The sequence below is a fragment of the Ambystoma mexicanum genome, chromosome 2p (genome assembly GCF_040938575.1).
Source record: "Ambystoma mexicanum isolate Mex_15411 chromosome 2p, UKY_AmexF1_1, whole genome shotgun sequence".
Taxonomy (NCBI): domain Eukaryota; kingdom Metazoa; phylum Chordata; class Amphibia; order Caudata; family Ambystomatidae; genus Ambystoma; species Ambystoma mexicanum.
Genome location: NC_090923.1, coordinates 644448435 through 644471520, shown reverse-complemented (window position 1 = coordinate 644471520; position 23086 = coordinate 644448435). Strand labels below are relative to the sequence as shown.

The following is a 23086-nucleotide window of genomic DNA, read 5'->3' as shown; positions in this document are numbered from 1 at the left end:
TGAAGTAACTGGACCGCACTCGCCCATGAAAGACAACGCGCCCCTGCAAAGAAGGCAGGACGGAGAGCACGCCTAATTCTACCACAAGGTGAGGAGAAAGGCGCCAGAGGGACTGAAATCATACGGGGGTGGAGGGAGGATACTTTCCCGAGTCGGTCAGTCTTGAACACAGTCCTCCTGTATTTTCAGGCAGAACCTTCCCCGCGGACCACATCAGGGCAAAGCTGAGAAGCATACCGGCGAGTAACCTGGCTGGGTGGCGTCCCTGTGGATACCAGGTGAGCGTAACACATACCCCGCAACAGCAATTACCATCCAGAGAACTTGGCCATGAAACGGCTGAAATTAGACCCTGTAACAACATAAATCAGCCAGAACACATGGATTCTAGTGGAACCCAAAGCAAAGTCTCTGACTCACATCTGTACCAAGCGAAACCTTTTAAATATATGAAGCCAGGTCCAGACAAGGAGTTATCTTTCTGTCATAAACCACATTCACAAAATCATGGAAATAAATCTTTCATCTGCAATAGTTTTGACTTGCTCAAATATTAGTTCAGAAACCAGCACCAAGAACAAAGCGAGTGGTAGCACACTGTACACCGTGTTCACCGCCAGTAATCTTAGTACCAACAAACGAGGATGAATTAGTGGATCCACTGACAAAAGCCATAAACATAACATACGCCCTAGAAAATCAGGAGTTTGACACAATGATAGAAGTTGGGAACATGAATCAGGTGGACCAAATACTAAGGAATGAAGACTCCTCTGCCTTCTTGGATAAATCTAACATTCACCATCTGCCCTTTCTAACATTATCAGTAAAAAGGAAAACAATAATGCATAAGTCAAACCATAATATTTTAACTGAATCTGTGAGTTTACCATTAACATCTCTGATATCAGAGAATAACAAAATGCTTGGAAAACCCAAAACTCAAATAGTGGCCAACTCTTGTACAAGGTAATTGGACCGGGAAAACAAACATAAACACAAACATGTTAATCGATAACCTTCCTGATCCTTCGCATCTGAGAATACACTCTTTCAAGAGTATACAGGGACAACAAACAGCAAAGATTAATGATTCTAAACTACCTTATCCAAAAATGTTTATCAGGGAAACACAAAACCCAAATGGCCGATCACTAATAATTAGAGCGCATTCTGGATAAAGATGACAATCTCATTCGTAACAGAAGGACGGTTACGGAACTATTACATTGTATTCCTAATTTAACACAGCTTTGTTCTGATGACCTGAAAATCATTGAATTTGGCGAAGAACAGCGCACTAGTTCAGTGTACTTACACATCACTTCCCTTGTGATTAAAGGCATGTCACTTGAGGCAGCAGAAAGCCTACTGATGCTTGGCTTCGACCTCACACAATTAAAGGAAATTGAAACAAAGACCTTCGCACCAACTCAACATGTACCATCAAGAGTCGATTCTGAAATGTTTCAAGTAAAAAATAACACCAATGCTCAAAAATCATCAGACTCTGATTCCAACACTAAATATCTGGATCCACTACAAACAGGTAGAATTCCTGTGCGACCGAAAACAATACAAACTTTAAACATCCAAATGGATGAGCTCCTGTCTCTAGTTCCCAAGGTTAAATCTCCATCTCAGTATTCCACAAAGTTTGAAAAAATCTCAGACTGGTCGTGATTACCTCAAGCACTTATATTACAAGATCAACTGTAGCCACTTGCTTCAAAGAGTAAAACTGATCACATAGGGTTGCAAAAACACATGAAAATAAAAATGGCCTCAAGGAATACAAGAGGATTTGCACATCTTAATAAAACTAGTGCTGTCAACCTGAACACCTATGACCTCTTGTGTTTACAAGAAACCTGGCTGTGTAATAAACCGACCCTTGATGGATTTGAAATATCCTTGAGCCATTGGTGAGATGATTGGTGGAATCTTTTGATTAATGGTGATAGGATCAAGTACGTATTGGAAGTGATTAACTTTTTAAACAAACTCTTTTAAAAAATGGCACATTAAGAAACTGATGTAGGATGCATGAATTTTATTTGAAACATGCTTGTTTTTATTTTGTGTTGCTAAAAATTGTAAACAATTAATTGCAATAAAACACATTTTTTTTTAATTTTTCAAGCCATCCTGACAATCACCATTTTTTGTTATTTTGTAGGATAGGGAACCACCATCACAGAGGTAGGGAGAGGGCAGGCGTTCTGTAAATTAATACTTTCATAAACCTGAACCACTTGAGAATGTGTCTGTGTCTGTCTCCTATGTCTGATTTACCACAACTCCCACACTGTTTAACTCCTTCCGTTTTGTACTCTCCCTTTCTCTTTATCTTTATTTTCTTTATTTTGTACCTATTTTTCTTACTATGCCCCTTTTCTCTGCCCCCTTTTGCTTTTCTATTCCCTCTTTTGTCCCGTCACACCCTGGTCTCATGTTTTTTTGGGGGGTCTTGGTTGGGAGTTTCGGGTGAGGAGGTTCCCTCACGTCCCCTGGCTCGAGTGTTTTTCTATGCGTGTCTGTGCGCAATTGTACAAGTGCAGTGGTTGCAGGTTATAACATTTTTTTGGACCTTGGAAAGGTGACCTCACCAGCATCTTGAAGGTAATATACAGTGGCAATGCTGGCATATATTGTGGGAACAAAGTCATCAAAGTTCTGGGATATAGTGCAGATGCAGCTTCATGAAAGTGATTTCCAGTATGAATGCTAGCATAGATTTTGGACACATGTATCATGAAACTGTTACTTTATTTTGGGCTACCTCGATTGCTAATGCTAATTTAGGGAGATCTACTTTTCCATTTCACTGCTCCGAATAAGATTTTGTGTTCAGCATGATGATGACTAATGTGTGTATTACAGAGATTAAAGTGACTTCCTTTCATTCTTTTTTCACTGTGTAGCGGGCCCCCTGGCTCTGGCCCGTCAGTTACTCACCAAGGACTCTGACCCCTTCTTCGTCCTCAACAGTGATGTAATCTGCGACTTCCCCTTCGAAGACATGCTGCTTTTTCATAAGCATCACGGGAAGGAGGGCACCATTGTTGTAAGTTTGTGTAACATGACTACAGCTACACTTAGGTGACTGTGGGCTCAGTAGGACAACAATTCCAGTGGTAATATTTGTTTGAATTTTTGTGGTAAATTGTGTGCAATAGCACTGGGATAATACTGGGTCTGTAGCAATGATGTGAATGAAGTCTGTCAATAATAAGGAGTTATTGCCTTGTGTGCTGAGGACCATTGTAAGGCTGTCAGATAAGACTGTCTCTGCAATCTAGAAAGCAAATGCAAATTTTCTCTGACTTCCATGCTCACCTCTCTGAGGGTCTGAATGTTGACTTGTTTTTCCCATTATCATAATGTCCCTGTTGTGTTTCATTATATTCTGTCAGCACTGGTGCAAGGAAGTATGTGTCCTCAAGCCGTGTAATTTTGCCAACTATATGGGCCTGATTTTATGTTTTTAGCGTCAGTATGCCCCCTTTGATATCTCCTGCATGAGTTGGTCACCTTATTGTAGATCAGCTTGCCTCCAGTATGGATGTACTAACCCCTACCTAGTGTGGTCCCTTGATATCAGAAGTATTTGCTGGCTGCTACTTTGCCAGGTCAGTGTACCTGAAGTGATCCTTTAGACTACAGACTGACTGCTAGCAACAGATTGAGATGATTGGGGAATGTTTGCTCCTCTGCCTTTGTATTTCCATCATTCTGTAGCGATTAATGACTCTCTCTCCTTCCCCCTTTTCCGGGCTCTTGAGGTCTGTGTGTTCAGTGGGGGCAGGAGGGTTATACAGTTGGCAAAGGTACTTCTCTGCTGTAGCTGCCACCCGTTGAATTCATTCTGGAAGACCCACCATTCCAAGGACTGAAGGACTACAGAGAATTGGAGACATTGACTGTTACTTTCCAATTGGTCAGTTGTTTCCATCAATAAAACATGTATTTCAAATATGTCCCCAAAGCCAGGTTTAAAAGCGAATCCCTACTTTTCAAAGCAGTTTGAGCCCCAATAGTCACAACTGATCTTCAGAAAGTCCTGTAAAAAGGTGAGGCAATGGTCAAGCAGGCCTGGGCTCTGGGATGATTGTAATAACTGTTCTCATAGGCTTGCCACTTAACCGCCTTCCGGTGTCTTTTGCACACCAGTGTACCCTTATTGCTTACAGCTATCATAGACATAGATATCTCTCTGCATACATACAAACTCTGTTGTAAGGTATTGTGAGGAAAATTCAAACGCAGAGGCATAGTGTTGATTGCTGTAAACATTTATTAAAAGAGATGGTTCAGGGAAAAGTCTGTCTTTCCCAAACTCTGAGGGGTTTCTCCTGCCTCAACAAAACTAACAATGGTCTCTATCAAGATGGCCAAAGTAAAAAGTCTTCCGTCCCATGTCCAAAACCCTACGCTGACCCTCACACGCTAATACTATCATAAAGTACAAAAGGGATTAAAGTTCTCTAGCTGCCACTTGCAGCTCTATTTCCCCAAGTTAAACTCAGAGTTCTAAAAGGGTGTCAAAGAAATAAACAACTGTGATTCTGGAAATGCATTATGGTGGGGAATGGAGGGACAGGGCCTTCTAGTCCTTGTCCTACCAGTGTCTCTGTCTGTGTTTTCTCTATGCTTTTTGCCACTGAAGTCCAGCCTGGACCTCTGGCAGCGCAGCTCTTCATGATATCCTTTTGGTGAACAACGCCCATCGGATACCCCTATGGCCCCCATGGATGGGGGTACACCCTTGTACCCCTTGTGTGTGTTGCCCACAGTACAGGGTATGGGCTGGTGGCAGCTACCTGCTGACTTGGTATTGGCTCTGGGTGTCCTCAATTTTGGCACACTCAGGCCCTGCCATGGGAATCGGTGCATTCCTGCAGGAAGGCAAGATGACCCATTTGGCCTCTTGATTTCTATTGCCTTTTACCTTCTTCCCAAAGTCCTGGGAAGCCCTGACTCTGTCCCTTCCTCCTGACTGGCTGTTGGGTGGAAATACCCCATATGACGCTGGGGTTGACTCTTGTCAGACTGACTGGAGCCTTCCCAGAGGCTGTGTGTTCTGGGTACACCCTAGGGGTTGGACCTGTATGAATGGAGTCTGAAGTGAACTCACATTCTGTGTTATGGGTGTCTGGTTTCTGTGTGTGTGACACAATGTGTTATCTGGCTCTACTTTCTGAAATAACTCCTCTCTCTTTCATTGACAAATACACAGTACAATCAGAAAAGAAGCTTACCTTGCCTTCGGAACCGTTAGTACAGATGAGAAGTTCACCTACCACACTCTATTTGCGCTCACAAATTAAGCAACGAGAGACCACATCAGGGAAACCCTCGGAAGGGAAAAACCCTGTGTGGCTTGAGAGCGCTGGTCAAGAGGAATAGGGATCGTCGCTAGTGAGCGTTGATTTCCCTCTTTTGGAACTGAAGGATGAAGGATTTCGATGTTTTCTAAGGCTCGGGGATGGAACTAAAATTTAAAAAGGAGAGTTAATGGGGTAACTTTGGTATGGGACGTTATGTACAGAGAGAGAAACTAGAGTACCTTTCCGGTGCACGGAAATGATTGAACAGAGTGTAGACTGGCAGGAAGTCTTGCTGATCGTAAACACGCTTGATTTCTTTTGAGCAAAAAAGGGATAAGATTGGTTAGAAGGCAGACAGCACCTGACTTGAATGCTAATCTGTTAGGAATTCCCTCCTACCAAGAACGCTGAGGAGGATGTCCGCGGCATGAGCGGAGTGAATTCTGGGTGATGTAGTCTTGGTTCTACGGGTCTTGTTTTGAAGATGAGGAAGCTAACACAAGAGTGAAAACACTATTGAAAGAGGGATACAAACAAGACACAGATTGGTTATTAACTAAGGAGCAGAACCTACGATTGGAATGGGAATCCACGTTTTATTTAGAGCGGCAAGTTTAACGTCTGAGCTCGGCAGGCGCGTGGAAGAGGATTGTCTAGAAGCACAAAAGAAAGAGAGGTAAAAAATGAAAGGTGTCAGAAAGGAAGGTAAGTAATCAGTAGAATGTTAGGAAACTATTCTTCGATAACTCACGTAGCGCAACCACCATAAGCAGTAGCAACGCACTGCGGTCCTGGCTTCTGGTTCAGAAATAATGCTTCCGGGTATGGGGGCGGTGTGTCTCGTATTCCGGTCTGCAAGGCTGAAATGATACCTTCAGTATGGTACGCCATCTTGGGAGTACTCCAATAAACTGAAGAAATGTGACGCCAGCTATGCCAAATCGACCAGGTCCGTCGGCTCTTCGTAACACAATGATTGAGACAGCCATGACTGAAACGGACATGAATGCAGTGTAGTGTGCTGAAAGGCTGGGTACTTCCCTCTCCCCCCACCCCCCCCAATCCACATTCTTGGTTATGGGTGTCTGGGTGTGCCTGTGAGCCTGATTGGCTGCCTGCCTGCATGAATGCCCTTCTGTGTGATTGGCTGACTGAGCATAAGCCAGAGTGTATGAGGAACAGATGTGTATATCTGGGGACCTCTCACTTACCAGTTTGTTCACAAGTTGAAGCAAGAAGAAGCTGTTTCTTGAAGCTCAGCTGGAGGAGAAGTCTGCTGCTGCATTTTCTTCATGTAATCCAAAAGCTGCCATGTTTATCCTGATCCAGAGAGGGCTTGCAAAGGAGACCTCTCCCGCTATGAGGGATCACCGTGCAAACTGCTACTCTTCATCGGAAGTGCCCTGGAAGCCAGTCCTGTGTGCCTGTCGTCTGGAGAAGGTGTCTTTGTGAGTCATCTCGAATCAAAGAAGTCCATTGGTGTCCCCCATGGTCTGGAGCTGCGTTTCGTGACTGCTAGAAACCGTTGCAGTCTACCGCTCAGAAGATGGGGTACCCTGGCATAGTGCTGCTGGACACCCAGAGCTGCGAAAGTTCTAAACTGCCTAAGAACATTTCAAGGGATATCCTTGCCATCATCACGGACTACCATTCCCGCCGGAGAGAGTCCAGTGTCGCTGAGTGCAGAGGAAGATCCGTTGTGGGTTTCCCACCACCAGAATCTAGCGAAGACGCTCCAAGGATCCAGACTTGGTGAGGGTCCAAGGTCCACTCCAGTGGTCAAGTCCAAGTCACCAGAAGCTGTCCAGAGTACTTTGCTGCAGTTGCAGCACCAAAGAACCGAAAGTAAGAAAACCACAATACTTCGAAACTCTGACACCAAAAGTGACCTATGCACCTGCCGCCGCCAGTAGTCATCAAAGGGTCCCAGTGGTCTTACTCTCATCTGCCAAGCCTTTAAAGAGCCCACAGCAAGTTTAATCTTCACAGGACTTCTACAGTCAGAGAAATCGTCGACCAAAGGAGAGCACCACGAAGAGCAAAACTGCTGCACTTCAGAAAGACTTTGGCTCCATTTTTCTTCTTCTTCTTGGACTCAGTATCCCAGTGGCTCCTTCTTCCAAGGGGGTCCATCCTCAGAGGAAATCGTCGAGTGAAACCGAGATAAACTGCCGCTTCGGCCGCCAGGGCACCAAAGGTACTGTAACGAGGAAGAGCATATTCTAGCCTCAGGAGTTGGCTAGGGGTCCAGATTCATCTTGGATCCTGTTCTCCTATGGACTTTCAGGTACTTTGGGGGTGGTAGAGCCATTTTATTAATTTATTTTTTTAAGCAGAAGGTTATTGAGAATTATTGGACTGGGCTGTAAAAGACAAGATAAGTCACTCCCTAACTTTTCCTTTACAGGTTGCCCAGGTTGGGAGGGGGGTCTTTACACATACTTGTATATCTAGGCCAAAGCATTCTGCCACTGTTCACAGCTAACCTGCCTTTCTTCCTTATTCTATGCTGATACATCTCACTTAAGAATTCACGTGCCTTTTTAAAACTGTCTGTAGTTAGTGCATCTATTAGTGAATTTAAGTATTGTCTGATACCACATAGAGTGTATATATGTGCCATTATTTGAATAAGTATTTCCAAGTACAAAGTGTTATTATTTGAATGTGTATATATATATTTTCCTGAATCTTATTTTATATAGAAAAGCTATGTTATCACCTAACATAGTATGTGGACATTACTTTGGGGGAGCTTGGGGACTCACTGTACTTAAGAACCTGCCTGCATCACCTCCTGAAAGCTTAAGCCTGGCTGCTCGTCCATTGATACCAAATTGAGATCCCTGGCTGGTGTATTCTGTGCCTTTACCCTATCATATAGAGGGCAAAGGTACAATTGCGCCCATCCAGTCTTTACAACAACCAAAAGATCCAGCATCTTGGAAGGGGGTTCCCCTTCCCCTGCGTTTCTTAGTTCTTTCACAGTTCTCAGTCTCATAAGCACCAAGAGGGTGTTCGCCTCCTCTCAGCCTTTACACTACTTTCAAATATATGGTAAGTATGTTGTATCGAGATTGTCCTTTCTTCTCCTTACGATCTCTTCCTTCCAAGGGACTTGTTTCTCCTCTAGCTTGCTTTCCGCACAGTTCCGGTGTGAGTCTCCTAACTCATGAACAAAAACAGGCTTGGTCTACTCTCCTACCAGGACTTGGTTAAAAATGTACTATTTGTATTTTGGGTACGGGTTCAAGACTTGCATTCAAATTGCCTGGTATACTCTCCTGTAACGACTTTGCCAATGTTGTAACACTGTCGTATGTTCGTATTCTTTTCCATTTGAGTATTGGGCCTTACCAGCCTTTCATTCACAACTTCACATGCTTGCCAGGTTCCCCCAGCTCCACAGCTTGGTTTTTCCCAGGCTTTCCAATAACTTTCAGTGCCGGACATGGTGAACACTGGACCCTCAAAGTGAGCTCTAGTTGTCATCCCCAGCAGGGTACCTCTACATCTTTGACCCTGCCATCTTGGCCCATACCTTGACTGACTGCAGTGGGTTTGTTCCCATAAGCCTCTAGAACTATGGCCATGAAACACATCCGTGCCCCAGTTCAGCAGATGATCACCCTAGTCAAGGTGTCCTGATCTACACCTCAGAGGGTCTGCCTGCTGAGAAAGGAGGAGAGGGTTTGGACCCTCACCTAGCGATGGCCAAGCCACTGGGTGAGCCAATGCAGGTAGACATCAAGACCATGCTGACCTCAAAGGACCCCAAGGAGAAAAAGCATGTGCTATCGGACACCGCGCAGGTCCATGCGCCAGAGACTGCAGGAGATTGTGAGGACGGTCTGGCCGCCAAATCCGACCTGATGCTTATGTTGGCGGAACTCAAGCAGGAAATTCAGAGAACAGGAGACACTCAAAATCCATAGCGGAACTGAATGACCATGTGCGATCGGAGGAAAAGAGTTTAGATGACCTGGAGACGGCGCACTGATAGCACGAACAGGGGCAAATAGAACTCCAGCAGCGGCTCCTCACTGTGAAAGATCAAGTGGAACAAATCTGGATTCGTCAGGAGGATATGAAAAACCACTCCTGACGCAACAACATCCGCATTCGGGGGATCCCCCTCCGGGTAAAGGACCAGGAGCAGAAGTAAGTGCGTGAGCTCTTCTGCTACCTGCTAGACCTGGAGAACAAGGAGGAACTGACCTTCAGTTGTACCAAGATATAGCCCCTGGGACTCTCACAGATGGCACTGGTTCAGCCCTCTCAAGTCCTAGCTTTGGGAACTTGGGACAAAGTATAAATGGGTTTTCTAACATTGAGGAACTTTTTTGAGATATCATAGGCCTGTACCTTCGCGACCAAATCGGGGTTACTTGGTGATTATTAGCCTTTTTTAGGGTTTTTGTCTTTTGTGGTTCAAGCTACAGGCGTCGGAAACCCGTAGCGCGAGCATTAGAATTTTTAGGTGGGATTGAGCCCAAGACTAAAAGTGCTTCATTTACAACAAGTACATTATTCTTTGTGAGAACCGTAATGACACATTAAAGGCCCGGATTTGAAAAAGGCGCAGGTTGTACGCCGAAACACGTGTCCTCCAAGGGGCTGAAAATTAAAAATAAAAAACTTTATCAAATACAACGGAACTTTTGGATTTGTCATTCATAGCAAAAGGAAATACACCAGTAATTTATCTTGGCGCAAATAAGTGCAGGCACAGTTGCAACTTTTCCTAAAGTATAAATAGGAGTTCCCATGTAAATTACTGTTTCGAACGCCAAGGCTGGAAACTTGTGATCGGGTCTGAGAGGGAGGTGGAGGAAATCCTTAAGCAGACAGAGGACGGCAGGCGGCGCCCTGAAACCGACAACCCTGACCTTACTCAAGATGAACCAGAGAAGGTTCTGCAGCAAGTCCCGAAATGGCTGAGGGCTTCCTAGAAGAAAAGAGCCTTCCAGCGATTGGGAGATCGGTGACTCTTGGTGACTGAGATGGTCGCACTTACCTGATGCCCTTGAATTGCAGTTTCTGGTGAATATTTGGGCTGGGGTCACTTGAGAGGAGGGATCCTGTGGTTGGGACGGGAAGTTCTAGTTTAGTTATGGCTCCTGGTCAAATTATGCAGTTGTATGTTGGTTTCAAAGTTGGTATTGGACAATATATCAGTATGGTTAAGTCCTGCGGGGAAGCAGTCCTGGCATAGCGGCCAATTGAGGATAGTTGTCCGAGGAATGTTTATTTGGGGAGTGTTTTTTTCCCTTTTTTGTTTATTTTTGGATCTTTCAGGTTATTCGGAATGGGGACTTCTGTACTCTTAAGAGGAACTACATAACTATCATGTGGGCTTGGCATAAAGTCATTACACACCCTACCAGTCTTCCTGTGTTGGGAAAGCAACTGAGGATATCTCTCCGTGGGGTCGGAAACTTAGTGTATCCTTGGGCCCTGCACCTCTCCGCATCAACCCGCGCTTTTCATGCAGGATAATGGTATGCCTGGGGATACCCCTGACCTTACACTCCACACCTGGAATGTTCAATATCTTTTTTTTTGTCTTCAAATTCGGTTTTTATTAATTTTATGTAATAGAAAAAACAGATAAGATAATCTTGGCATTAGTATCAGGTTACAATCATTAGACAATATCACGGTTATGTCCGTCTCACAGGATACTACACCAACACATTCAATTTATAATCCCCCTTTCCCTCCCTCCTCCCCCCGACAGGTTATCAGCACATACATTGTGTGAGGATACAGTTCAGGTGTGTCAATGTTTATTACAGAGCTGAAGGTCTCTAGAATTTTGGCAGGATCTTCTTCGGATGGCCTGGCTAACCGATATGGTTCTATTATAAAGATTTACTGGACTCCTATTCTACCATTATCGGTATTAAGTATGATTCCTTTCGGGATTAGGGGCGTAAAGATCTGAAAAAGCGCTCCAGAGTACTTCATGTTGGGCAGATCTCTCATGGAGGGCAGCGGTTATTCTTTCCATTGTGCATATGTTAGAGGCCACCCGAGCCATTCTTTTTTGGAGGGAGGATGTTGTGCCTTCCACCTGATCACCAGGCACGCACGTGCCCCTAGTAGCAAGGGGGCCTCAATTCCGCCTGCTCTGCTTACTTCATCCGCATCTTCTTCCAGCCCAAATAACACCAGGAGGGGTGGGTGCAGACTCTTGAGAGATTCCGTCAATCTGTTTAATACAACCCAGGACTTCATTCCAATAGATACGCACCTTGGCACAGTCCCACCACATGTGCCAATAGTTGGCACTTTCCCCACATCCCCACCAGCACATTGGACTAGAAGTTTGGAACATTTTGGATAATCTGTGGGGATTGTATTGCCATCTATGCAATAACTTAATGGCGCGTAGTTTGTATTGTGCAGCAATTGATACCTGTGAGGGTGTTTTACGTATCCTGTCCCAGGTGCGTTGGTCAAACTCCCTATTGAAATCTTGTCCATCATTGTTTTAGTTTTGGAATTGAATGTAGACCTTTTTCTAGTAGTGCTCGGTACATGTGAGTGAACAATCCCTTAGTTGCAGTCACCGTATCGGGGAGTTTTTCGAAACGGTGTGAGTTCCCTATGTATTTTGGCATGCCAGTCACGCTTTGATAGCACGCCCTTGAGTCGTAGATACAGGAAGACTGGGATCGGGTTTAGCTGGAGGGCTTCCTCAAGTTCGGGGATCATCAGGAATTCCCCCCCCCCCCCCCTCCACAACTGCCCAACCCTCTCCAGTCCTGCTTCAAACCAGGACTGGTATCTTGAGTGTTCTGGGATCTCTTCATGAATCCCTAGAGCCCATAGGTGACTTAGGGGGGGATGGCCACGTGGTAACCGCTACCATATCCTTCCCTTCCTTCCATATTTCCCACAACGTGCTTGGTATGGGGTGCTCTCGAAGTCTTCGCAAGAGTTTGGATCTCGGGACCCATAACCATTCGGAAATCGTAACCGGGGCTAGATTGTCGTTGTATAGTTGAACCCATCGTAGGTCCTTCCTATCTCTTAAGTGGGGGATTAATACTCGCAATTGGACCGCTTGGTAGTACAAGTTGAGGTCTGGAGGCCCACACCGCCCTTCTCCTTAGGGAGTATGAGGACATCGTACGATACTCTCGGTTTCTTTCCGTCCCATAGGAACTGAAGTATGGCTCTTTTTACCTCTCTAAAAAATCTTCTGGGATCTTCAAGGGGAGGACCTGGAATGGGTATAAAAAGCGAGGGAGGCTAACCATTTTGATGGCGTTTAACCGCCCCATCCATGAGATTGTGAGGGGGCGCCATTTCGCTAAATCTGCATGGAATGCGGAGATGAGCTGTGGAAAGTTTGCTTCGTATGTGTCCTCAATGTTCCTCATCAGATTGATTGAAGTAGCGAAGCGTCGGGCCTCCCATCATCAAGCCCAGCTGGGAGAGTTCTATGAGCGACTCTGGAGTAGGTTCGCATAGGGGGAAGAGAATGGATTTGGACCAGTTGATTTTGAACCCTGATAGCGAACCATATGTTTCAATAAGTTGTAAGACCCGGGGCACTGAGGTCAGGGGGTTCTGTAGATGGAATAAGATGTCATCAGCATATAGGGCCAATTTGTGTTCCCTTCAGTGTACTTGTAACCTTCTACCTGCCTGTCTGCTCTAAGTGTTTGTGCGAGGGGTTCTAGAGAGAGAGCAAACAATATTGGCGAGAGGGGGCATCCCTGCCTTGTGCCCCTCCCAAGGGAGAACCATCGCGAGGATTCCGAGTTCACCATGACTGATGCTCGGGGTGACGTGTATACTGCTTTAATCCTTTTTCGGAATATCGGACCGAGCCCTGTTTTGCATAACATTGCATCTAAGAAACTCCATTTCACTCTGTCGAACGCCTTCTCAGCGTCAATAGACAATAATGAAGGGGGCGTTAGTCATCTTTTTGGCCTCATGTATAAGATGGAGAGTTTTTTGCGGGTAGTGTCGGCGCCCTGCCGACTGAGGATGAAACAAACCTGGTCGGGGTGTATTAGAAATGGCATATGGGTTTCAAGTCTGGCTACCAGGACTCGCATATATATTTTGGTGTTAATATTAAGGAGGGAGATGGGGCGGTAAGATGCGCACTGTTTGGGGTTCCTTACCTACCTTTGGTATTACAGAGATTAGCGCCTCCGAGAATGATTCGGGTGCCAATCCCGTCAGGAGAATGTGATTGAATAATTCGACCATAAAGGGGAGGAGGGGGTCCCAGGAAGGTTTGATAAAACCCAGTGGTGTACCCGTCATTTCCTGGTGCCTTCCCTGTCGGTAGTCTTTTAATGGCGTTTTCAACTTCTTCAGGGGTTATAGGGGATTCTAGTGACTCTGCCTTCTCCCGGTAAAGCTTTGGCATTGTGATCTCTTTCATGCACTGGTTAATTATTTCCTCTCCCTCTGTGGATTCAGACTTATATAGTTTTTCGTAGAAATCAACGAAAGTCTTGGGGATACTATAGGATTCTATTGTTTGAGGATTGTTTACACCTTCTATGGCCGTGACCCACCTCTCAGCCCATTGTCCTCTTAGTCTGGCGGCCAGGAATGTGTCGGCCTTGTCTCCTTTTTCATAATATTTCTGCTTCAAGAATTGGAGTTTGTGGATGGCTAGCCCTTCCTCCAACCGGCGAAGTTCTTCCCTTTTTTTGGACATTTTCCGCTATCCTATCGCTTCTCTGTTCATTGCTGGACTGCGCTAGGAGGTCTAACTACGCAATCTCGTTCCTAAGTTTATTTTTTATTAGGGTCCTCTCCCTTTTCTTGGCAGCCCCCTCCTTAATCAGTATGCCCCTCCAGGTCGCTTCCCTGCTTACCACCCCGTATTTTTGAACGCTTCCCCCATGTCATTTCCTTCAAAGTACTCCTTGGTTTCTTTTGCTAGCTGTTCACGGCATACTGGGTCCTTCCAGGGTGATTCATTGCATCGCCATTTCGAGGTTTTATGCGGAAGCGTTAAAAGGTTAAGAGTGACGGTGACCATGTCGTGGTCTGACCAGGAGATTGGGAAAATTACTGATGCGGTCGTTGCGTCAATTAGGCCAGGGTTTAGATATATGTAGTCTATTCTTGTGTATGTGGAGTGCGGGGCTGAATAGAATGTGTATCCTGCCTGGTGGGGGTGTAAGTGACGCCACAGGTCATGTAGACTATATATATGTCCTTCATTGCGATCACCTCAGCACGGCCACCGTCTAGCGGTTCATTTGCTTGTGGATTGCCAGCTTGCCTATAGAGTGCGGGGTCCACCCACATATTAAAATCGCCTCCGAGGATAACCTCCCCTTTGGCCTCAAGCATTATCTTTGGGGTCATGTGCTGAAGAAAGCACGGATGTCCCGTATTGGGTGCGAAGAAAGCACGGTTGTCCCGTATTGGGTGCATAGAGGGAAGCCAGAGTGAGGGTTGTGTTGTGCAGTCTGCCTACTAGAACGATAGCTCTACCTCCCACATCTGACCAAGTCTTTCTAACTTCGAATTTGAGCCCCTTTTTAATCAGGATACCCACTCCCGCCTTCCATAAGGGGCCTGATACCCAGTATTCAAGCCCCTGCTTGGCATAAAGAAGCCAGCCTTCCTCCCCGTTTATGTATCTGGTCTCTTGAAGGAAGAGTATGTCAAGATTGGCCCTCCTAAATTCTCGGGAGACTAATGACCTTTTGGTGGGTGAGTTAAGACCCTTAACATTCAGAGTGCCAGCCCTAAGGAATAGGGCCTGCTATACTGTCAGTTATCTGTGACATAGTTGTATTTTAGATGTCTCATCACTGATCCCCACCGGTTGCTATTCAATTTCTGCGTTCTGAGACTGAACATAACAATATATTTGCCTGTTGTGAACATTTCCTCATCCCCTCCTCCCCCCTCCCCCTTTGTCCCTTTGCGGTGTCCGATCCATCTGGGTTGTCTTCACGCGATCCGTTTCGGACCACCAGCGAAGATCTTACCCCCTTTGGTCCTTAAACATAACACTTCTATTATAAATGTATCCCCCCGATACCGACCCCCCATTTTATTTCAATATTGCGTTCAACTTCCACAATCTGGTATACTTGCCATCAGCGTCCATAGTGTGGATGTGGCCGACTTCCGGTTAGGAGTTCCAATGCCAGAAACGCTATGCTGAACCATCAACCTGGGTCGACGTTCGGGTGACGTGGTCGGCAAGAAGGATATAGTTCAGTGTTCCATGTCTGGGGATCCGTTCATCCTCCTGAACTTTCTTGATCCCGGAATTTTCTTTCGTCTTGGTCCTTTGATTCTCCACTCCCTGTCTTTATTTCTTCCTCCATCCCGGGCAGATCCTTCCTCTGGGTCTCCGAGCCATTCCGTAATGCAGCTCCCGATTATCCTTTTCGGTTTTTAGTATTTATCGTGTTCCCTTCCCACTCGAATGTCAGTGAGAAGGGGTATCCCCACCGGTATGGCACTGCTTTTTCTTTGAGAAATATGGTGAGTGGTAGCCATTTCCTCAGCATAGCTAGTGTGAGAGAGGAGAGATCTTGGTATATTGAAATACTCACCGAGTCCAAGGGGATCTGTGTGCCCTGTCTGGCCTTATCAAGAACTTGTGCTTTGTCTGCGTAGTTATGAAATTGAGCTAATATTGTCCTTGGGCCTCCCGCCGTGCAACCAGCACAATGGATGCGGTCAAGCTTTGGTTCATCTACAGAGTCGTCCTCGAACAAAGGTTTCAGCAGAGTGCGTAAGGTTCTCTTTAGGTTGGTCTCTGTCTCCCCCTTTCTCTCCGGGACGCTGAAAACGCATGTTATTGCGCTGTTTGCGATTCTCCAGGTCGTCGACCTTTAGGTGAAATTCTTCCTCTCTTGTTTCGATGTGTGTAATCCTAGTGTCCATCTGTGATTCCAATGTAGACCGGGAGGTCTGGTTGTGTTCCACTTCATCCAACCTCTCCTCCATTTTGTCAATTCTAGGAGTTATTTTGTCTATTTTTCCGCTTATATCGGCTCTCATGCTCTTCATTTCAGACAGCAGGTCAGCCACGTCTGCTTTGGTCGCCGCTGCTTCGGGACCTAAGGATGCCATTGGAACGTTGTGGGGGGTGGGGGGGCGTTCTGGATACGGTGCGGAGAAAACTTGTAGAGTGCAAGTTTTTGCTTAGCGTTCGTATGTCCGCAGCCCCGGGTGTTCTGGCGAGCATTGATTGAGTGGGTTTATGGAGGCACCAGAGGCGTTGTCTCTCTTTCTGGTGTGGAGTTCAAGATGTGGAGTGAGGGTTGGTTTCACTTGATCAGCACAGTTGATAAGTGAAGTTGCCGGTCCTTTACACTCTTTCTCCATATTCTGGAGATTGCGCATCCAGGGCAAGGAGGTTGTGAGGCCTGGTAGGTGCACGGGGAGTCACCGGAAGCAAGGTGGGGTATAATCTGTGGTCTGTAGTATTGTGGGGTGTATGCCCACGCTGTAGAATCAGAGCACACCCGCCCGTTGGGCAGGACCTTAGAAACGTTTTTTAGCTGTGTCGCTTGTAGCTTGCCCTCGAGGAATATAGACAGTTGTCTTCAGCACTCCCGTGGGTTTCTCTGGTTTCTCGTGACGATGTTGGGGAGCCTCTGGGTCGTCCAGTGGTGGGGGGGTCTTATTGTTCGCGGGTCCCCCTTTTTAGGTATCTTTGTTGCACCACCTGCATAGGTCTAACTTCTTTTGCAGAATGTTTTAGGTCGGTTGGTCACTTTAGTGACGTGGAGGGCGGATGTGTGCAGAGTGATTCTAGGAGGTATAAACCTCAGAAATGAACATTTGTGCGTGTAACAGTTTCTAGCTTAGAGGGGTTCTAAAGGGCTGCTGTGCCCGTTTAGAAGGGTCCCTGTGATGCCGTGGAATCCTTGTTACTCTTCCAGGCCCTTCTCTGAAAGAACTCCCGTCTAGGGCAGGGCCCGTGGCGTGTTAATGGAGTGCACCAGGGAAGTGGTCTTTGTTGTCTCCTGAGGGCAACGCGGGGACAAGTTCCCACAGTTGGTGGAGTTGGTGTTTCCTCTCCGTAGGGAGCAGGGGGTTACTTTTTCTCTTTTACCCTTTTCCTCCCCGATGGGTCAGCAGGTCCGGTATCTGCGTGTGAGGGGCCGCTCTGGTCACAGTGGTGTGTTTTGTACGCAACACCTGCTTGGGTGGCCCTGCTTGACTTTTTGGAGAGTCTTGGGGCTTAACAGTCACTCCGACCTCCGGTCACTGGGTTCGCTGAGTTCATTTGTGATGGTGTGTTCAATAAGCATTGTTCCAAGAGTACATTACGTTTTAAGTCCCTCGCAACTCTTGGAGTTCCTCTAATGAGCGCGTTATATCTGATGAGGTTGGAGCTTCGACTAGTTCTGCGCTCGCGAGTTGAATTTGGGTTTGTCGGTGTTACTCTTTTGAGGTTGACAGGGAGCACTTACTGTTATCTGCTTTCTGGCCATTGAGTTCCGCCACACAGTTCGTCTCTTCCCGGGCGAGCACGCTGTCATTTGGGCGACAAGGGCTTGGCTCCGCATGTGCGGTCTGTCAGCGGTGGGCTATGCCAGTCCTTAGTTGTTGCGCAAGGCCGCCAGGGGGCACTGGGTCCGCGGGGCATCTCCCAAGGGTCACCGTAGGGATCTCTGATCTTGAGGAATTCCTCTCTGCGCCCCAGGTCAGTGCAGTGACTCTCCCGGGGTAATTTCCTCCCAGGTTGCTGTGTGAGGTGCGCAACGCGGGTGTCTGACTATGTAGAGCAGGACAGCCTCTGTTACGAGGGGGTTAAGGCAGTCCGCCCGAGGGCGATGGAACGATGCAACACCTCTGCGTGTCTGTCTAGTCGCCTCTGTTGTGTCGGATCATTTGTGCTGCTTCTGTTCGGCCGTATTCTGAGTTCGCTCTCCCTTTACTTGGGGGTAGGTGAGGCGGCGAGAAGGGTCAACAGTCCGCTATTCCTCAGAGTCTGTCGATTCCGCTGCCAGGCCTGGGGGCGTTCTAACAAAGGATTTCTAGAACACTCTCACATTCAGTTTGTCGTGGGTATGTCTCGGGAGAGCCGTTCTGTTACAGTTGGCGGTGTTGTTCGAAATCTTGGCCATTTTGCCTCTGGTTTTTTCCTGTTTGGGGGGGGGGTGGTACCTTCATACAGCCTGACACCGCTTTTCACCCATGGGGCAGGGGGTCCTGAAGTGAGGGCTCAAGCCTCTTCTGGGGCCATGAAGGCAGAGCTCACACAGAGGCAGTGCTCATCCGTGCGCCCCATGGTGGCCAGTGAATGTCCAATATCTTAATTCCCCAATGAAGCGCATGCCGGTCCTTCGGGGGATATCGAAGCTAGCCTCTGACCTCATGTTCCTTCAGGAAACCCACTTGATCCCTGGAGACGAACCGCGCTTGACCCATAAACTCTACTGTAGGTCTTTCTTTGCCTCTAAAATGCAAGGGGTGGGTATCCTCATTAAGAGGGGGCTGTTGCTTAAAGTGCTGGGGAAGATGCAGGATCCGGGTTTCTGATTCTGAGCGCCAAACTTGGGCCCAGAAAAAATATCCCTTATTTCGTTATACGCCCCGAACACTGGAAAAAAGACCTTCTTCACTGCTCTCACCAAAATGCTACTGGGCTTCTCGGAAGGTGATCTGATTATAGCTGTCGAATTTAATTCTGTTAAAGATCCCACTAAAGATAAAACCCTAGCCCCATCATTAGCAGATAAGCGTAACTTCTTGGTCTGAACCAAACTATTGATAGACCTCTCGGTGATAGAGGCCTGGAGGTTCTTTCATCCTGAAGAACCAGATTATACCTTCTATTCCGCGGTGCACTGGGTGCATTCCAGGCTGGATATGGCATTGATCTCCAGGTCCCTTGTCCCGACGGTTACCCGTTGTGAGATCCTCCTGAGGGTCTTCTCTGATCATGCCCCAGGACGCATTTGCTTGGACCTCGGTGCTCTGGCGAGTCAACCTCGCAAACTATGGCACTTTAACAACTTCCTTTTGAAGGACGCTGTGATACGAGCGCACATTTCTGAAGCACTCGCCAACTACCTTGCAGATAACGACAAAGGGGCCATGGACCAGCGCATAGTCTGGGATGTGATCAAAGTGGTCCTTCAGTGCGTTATTATTAGCCGTGTGGCAGCATACACAAAAGCCTGCAAAGCAAGGGAGGAGGACTTAAAGGAGGTGGTCTGACAGCGGGAGGCCTATCGCAAGCAAATTCATTCGCACAAATTCCTCAAGAAGCTACAGGTCACACAGAAAATATTGGAAGTCCACCTCACGGACAAGGCACCGCAGGCATTGCTCTCGGCTCGTCAGTACTATTACATAAGGGGCAACAAAGTCAACAGACTTTTGGCTGTGAAATTGCAGAAGTGCGACCAGCGTAATTTTATCCTGACCCTACTGGATGGGGAAGGTTATTCAGGAGGCGGCCAAAGTGGCGCTCACAGAGAGCTACTTCAGAGAACTGGGGGCGAGCATTCCCGGAGTGCAGAGCCAAAAGGAATGGTACACTGGGAAAGCAAAGCTCCAGCAGCTTTCGGCCAGCGACAGAGATTCACTTGAATCGGAAATCACTGAACAAGAAGTCCTGGAAGCCATACAGCGCCTTCCAGCAGGGAAGGCGTCAGGGCTCAACGGCTTCTCGACCCAATTCTACAACATTTTTGCGCCTATTGTATTGCACCAGCTGACTAAATTGTTCAACAGCTTCTTGAGATCAGGGGCAGTCTCGGATACCATGGCGGAATCTACCACCACGCTCATTTTGAAACCAGGGAAGGATGGGGCGGACCGCTCGGCGTACAGGCCATTAACCCTTATGAATGTTGATGCCAAAATGCACGTAAGGTCTGGCCTGCAGGCTGACCGAAGTCCGCCCCAAGCTGATCGACCAGGACCAAACCGGTTTTATAGTGGGGCATGGGGCACACGATAATATTCGCAGAGTGGTAGATGTAATAGCAGCCAAAAGGGAAATACTTGTGCGCTTTGTACTGCTCTCCTTGCACGTCCACTAGGCGTTCGATAGCATGGGCTCGGCGTACGTGGAAGGGGTCCTGCGACAATGCAATTTTGGCCCCCACGTTATTTGCCTAATGATGGCCAACTACAAGGCCCCTAGGACAAGAATAAATGTTAATGGTCAGCTTTCCAAGTAAATTCAGGCAGAAAGAGGTACGAGGCATGGCTACCCACTCTCGTCTCTTATCTTCACCCTGGCGATGGATCCATTGGCTCAACATGTCCGGTGCAACCCGCTGATTCCCAGGTTGACCCTTTGGGGACCCGCACAAGCTGGCACTCTATGCCGACGAAGTGCTGTGCTTCCTCCCTGATCCCCCGGGACTCCTGCCTGACGTAACAAAGGCCCTCTGCGAGTTCGATGAGGTATCCGGTTTTAGAATCAACAAAGACAAATCCTTGGGCCTGAAGGTCTCAGAATCCCAGGAAACTGCATAGGCTTGAAGAGGACTCCGACTATCGCTGGGCACCTACTGAGTTGCCATACCTGGGCGTCACAATCACCACCGACTTCACCTCATTAGTGAGTGCCAATCTACCGTGCCTGATAAAGGATGCCCGAGACCAACTTGCACGTTGGACCCACCAAGAAATCTTGTGGCTGGGCCGGATCCTAGCTGTTAAGATCATCCTGCTCCCGAAGCTCTTAAATGTGTTTCAGGGGCTACCCCTAAAATTACAGGCAAGGGATCTTGAGGGACTCTATACGGATATTGTTAAATTCATTTGGGGCGGTAAGCGCCTGAGGGTTCAGAAGCGAGTTTTACTAAAAAGCCTTATTTGCAGGGGTGCTTAGTGTTCTGTCTTTGAGGAATTACCTTCTGGCGGCACAAATAGGCCTAGTCCCGAACTGGGCGCCAGAGATGCAACACTCTATGCCCTGAGGACCAAAGGGCTGTGGACTATACTGTTTGCTGTGGCGAGTGACTCTTATCCAGGAGCAAGAGGGAATTGAAGAGGTGCGTGTGCCTGTACCTTTAACAACTGACCCAGGAGTCAGGTCACCTGACCTAGGTCATCTGGTACATAAGGCCGCCTCCAGCGCCCTTGCGGCGCTAAGCCCTGAGGACCAAAGGGCTGTGGACTATACTGTTTGCTGTGGCGAGTGACTCTTATCCAGGAGGAAGAGGGAATTGAAGAGGTGCGTGTGCCTGTACCTTTAACAACTGACCCAGGTCACCTGACCTAGGTCATCTGGTACATAAGGCCGCCTCCAGCGCCCTTGCAGCACTAAGCCCTGAGGACCAAAGGGCTGTGGACTATACTGTTTGCTGTTTGGCGAGTGGCGCAGGGCGCCGGGTCACTGTAATTCGGCCTGATGGATCTAGTTACACCAGCCTTGAGGACGAGAGCCCAAGTCAAACGCTTGGCAACATATGAGGACCACCCTGTCAAGCGGGCCCGCCAACAACAGGTGAGCCAATACTATTCATGTGGCTCATTATCAGAAACTTGTGAGGATACGACAGCTGTGCTCGTTGAAGAGGTGTTTGAAGACTCCCCGGGCGAGACATTACTAGCCAATGAGCTTCTACACTCATCTACTTTCTCCGCTTCCTTATCTCCGCCCCCGCCTCCTAATCTTACCCAACCCGCTGAGTTCACGACTCGGATGGGCATCGTTGATCACACGACGGGTAATGAGTTGATGGATAACATACTGGGTGATGCGCTTGCCCCTCCGTCCACCGCGGCGGACCCGCGGGCGCTGCCTGGAGATGGTGAGAGGAGCGCGGGCTTCGCGGGTTCGCCGCGGGAGGGTGCCGTGGTGGACCGGGCGTCTTCCACGGTGGCGCCGACTCCGGCCACGAGCGATGACGCAGGTGGGCGTGGCGGCATTGTGACCGATGCGGCCGCGAGTGATGACGGCACAGACGCGGAGGCTCGGCAGCGTCAGCTGGACTTGGAAGAGGCATGTCTGGATAGCAGACTGACCGTCCTTGCTGACGCGGTAGATCCTCCATCCGCGGTCTTTCGTGACTCACGGAAAGTTGGCATGACTAAAGTGATGAAAGTAACCAAAGCATGTACGAAGTCTGAGAGACAGAATGACGCAACCACGCACTTGCACTCGCATGGCACGCCACAAGCTGGTCAAGGCGTGGTCATGAATGCTCCATCAACATCTCAAACTGTTCCTGCTACCCCCTTAGATACAATGGATCCCTATTTGCCATTACTAGCACCAAACACATTACTACAAAGTGAATGTAGCCTAGGTGCGGTAAGTGATAATGTAAAATGTAACGATAGAAGGAACTCGTTGGAGGTGGTTTCTGCGGTCTTGCAAAATCTGATCGATTTAAATAAATTACGTTCATGCAATCTGTCGGTGATGGCTACCCCAGATCCAAATGTGACACAAAAATGTTCCCAGAGTAGTCAATGTAGAACCATGACGATTGACAATAGAGATATATGGAGAGCTGGTAACTATAAAAAATTAAGAATTGGAACCTCTGAGGCGTCAGCTCAATCATCAGAGGAAAAGGTGGTTCACTCCCAGAAAAGGCTGCCCTGTCATTCTACTGAAGGTCATGAGGTTGAGAGACAACATCAAACAAATCAATCACAGTTAAGTCTAAACTCAAATAGCGATAAGCCAGACGAGCCAATGTCAAGAGATTCATCGTTTGTGGCGCGTCCATTCCCAAAAATAAGAGAACGCGTTTGGCTCTCACGATCTGCACGCGATGCGCAGCACATTTCTGGTGGCGGATCTGTAGCCCCGTGTG

The 23086-nt window shown here is 47.6% G+C and overlaps 1 protein-coding gene across 2 annotated transcripts in view; it reads left to right on the top strand.

The window, feature by feature from the left end:
* The window catches only part of GMPPB (GDP-mannose pyrophosphorylase B), a 753730-nt gene that overhangs the window by 331212 nt on the left and 399432 nt on the right, over positions 1 to 23086 (top strand). For both annotated transcript variants that reach the window (XM_069644189.1, XM_069644188.1), the window contains one exon: positions 2925 to 3067. In XM_069644189.1, the coding sequence (XP_069500290.1) occupies positions 2925 to 3067 (143 nt within the window). The remainder of the gene's footprint in view (positions 1 to 2924; positions 3068 to 23086) is intronic.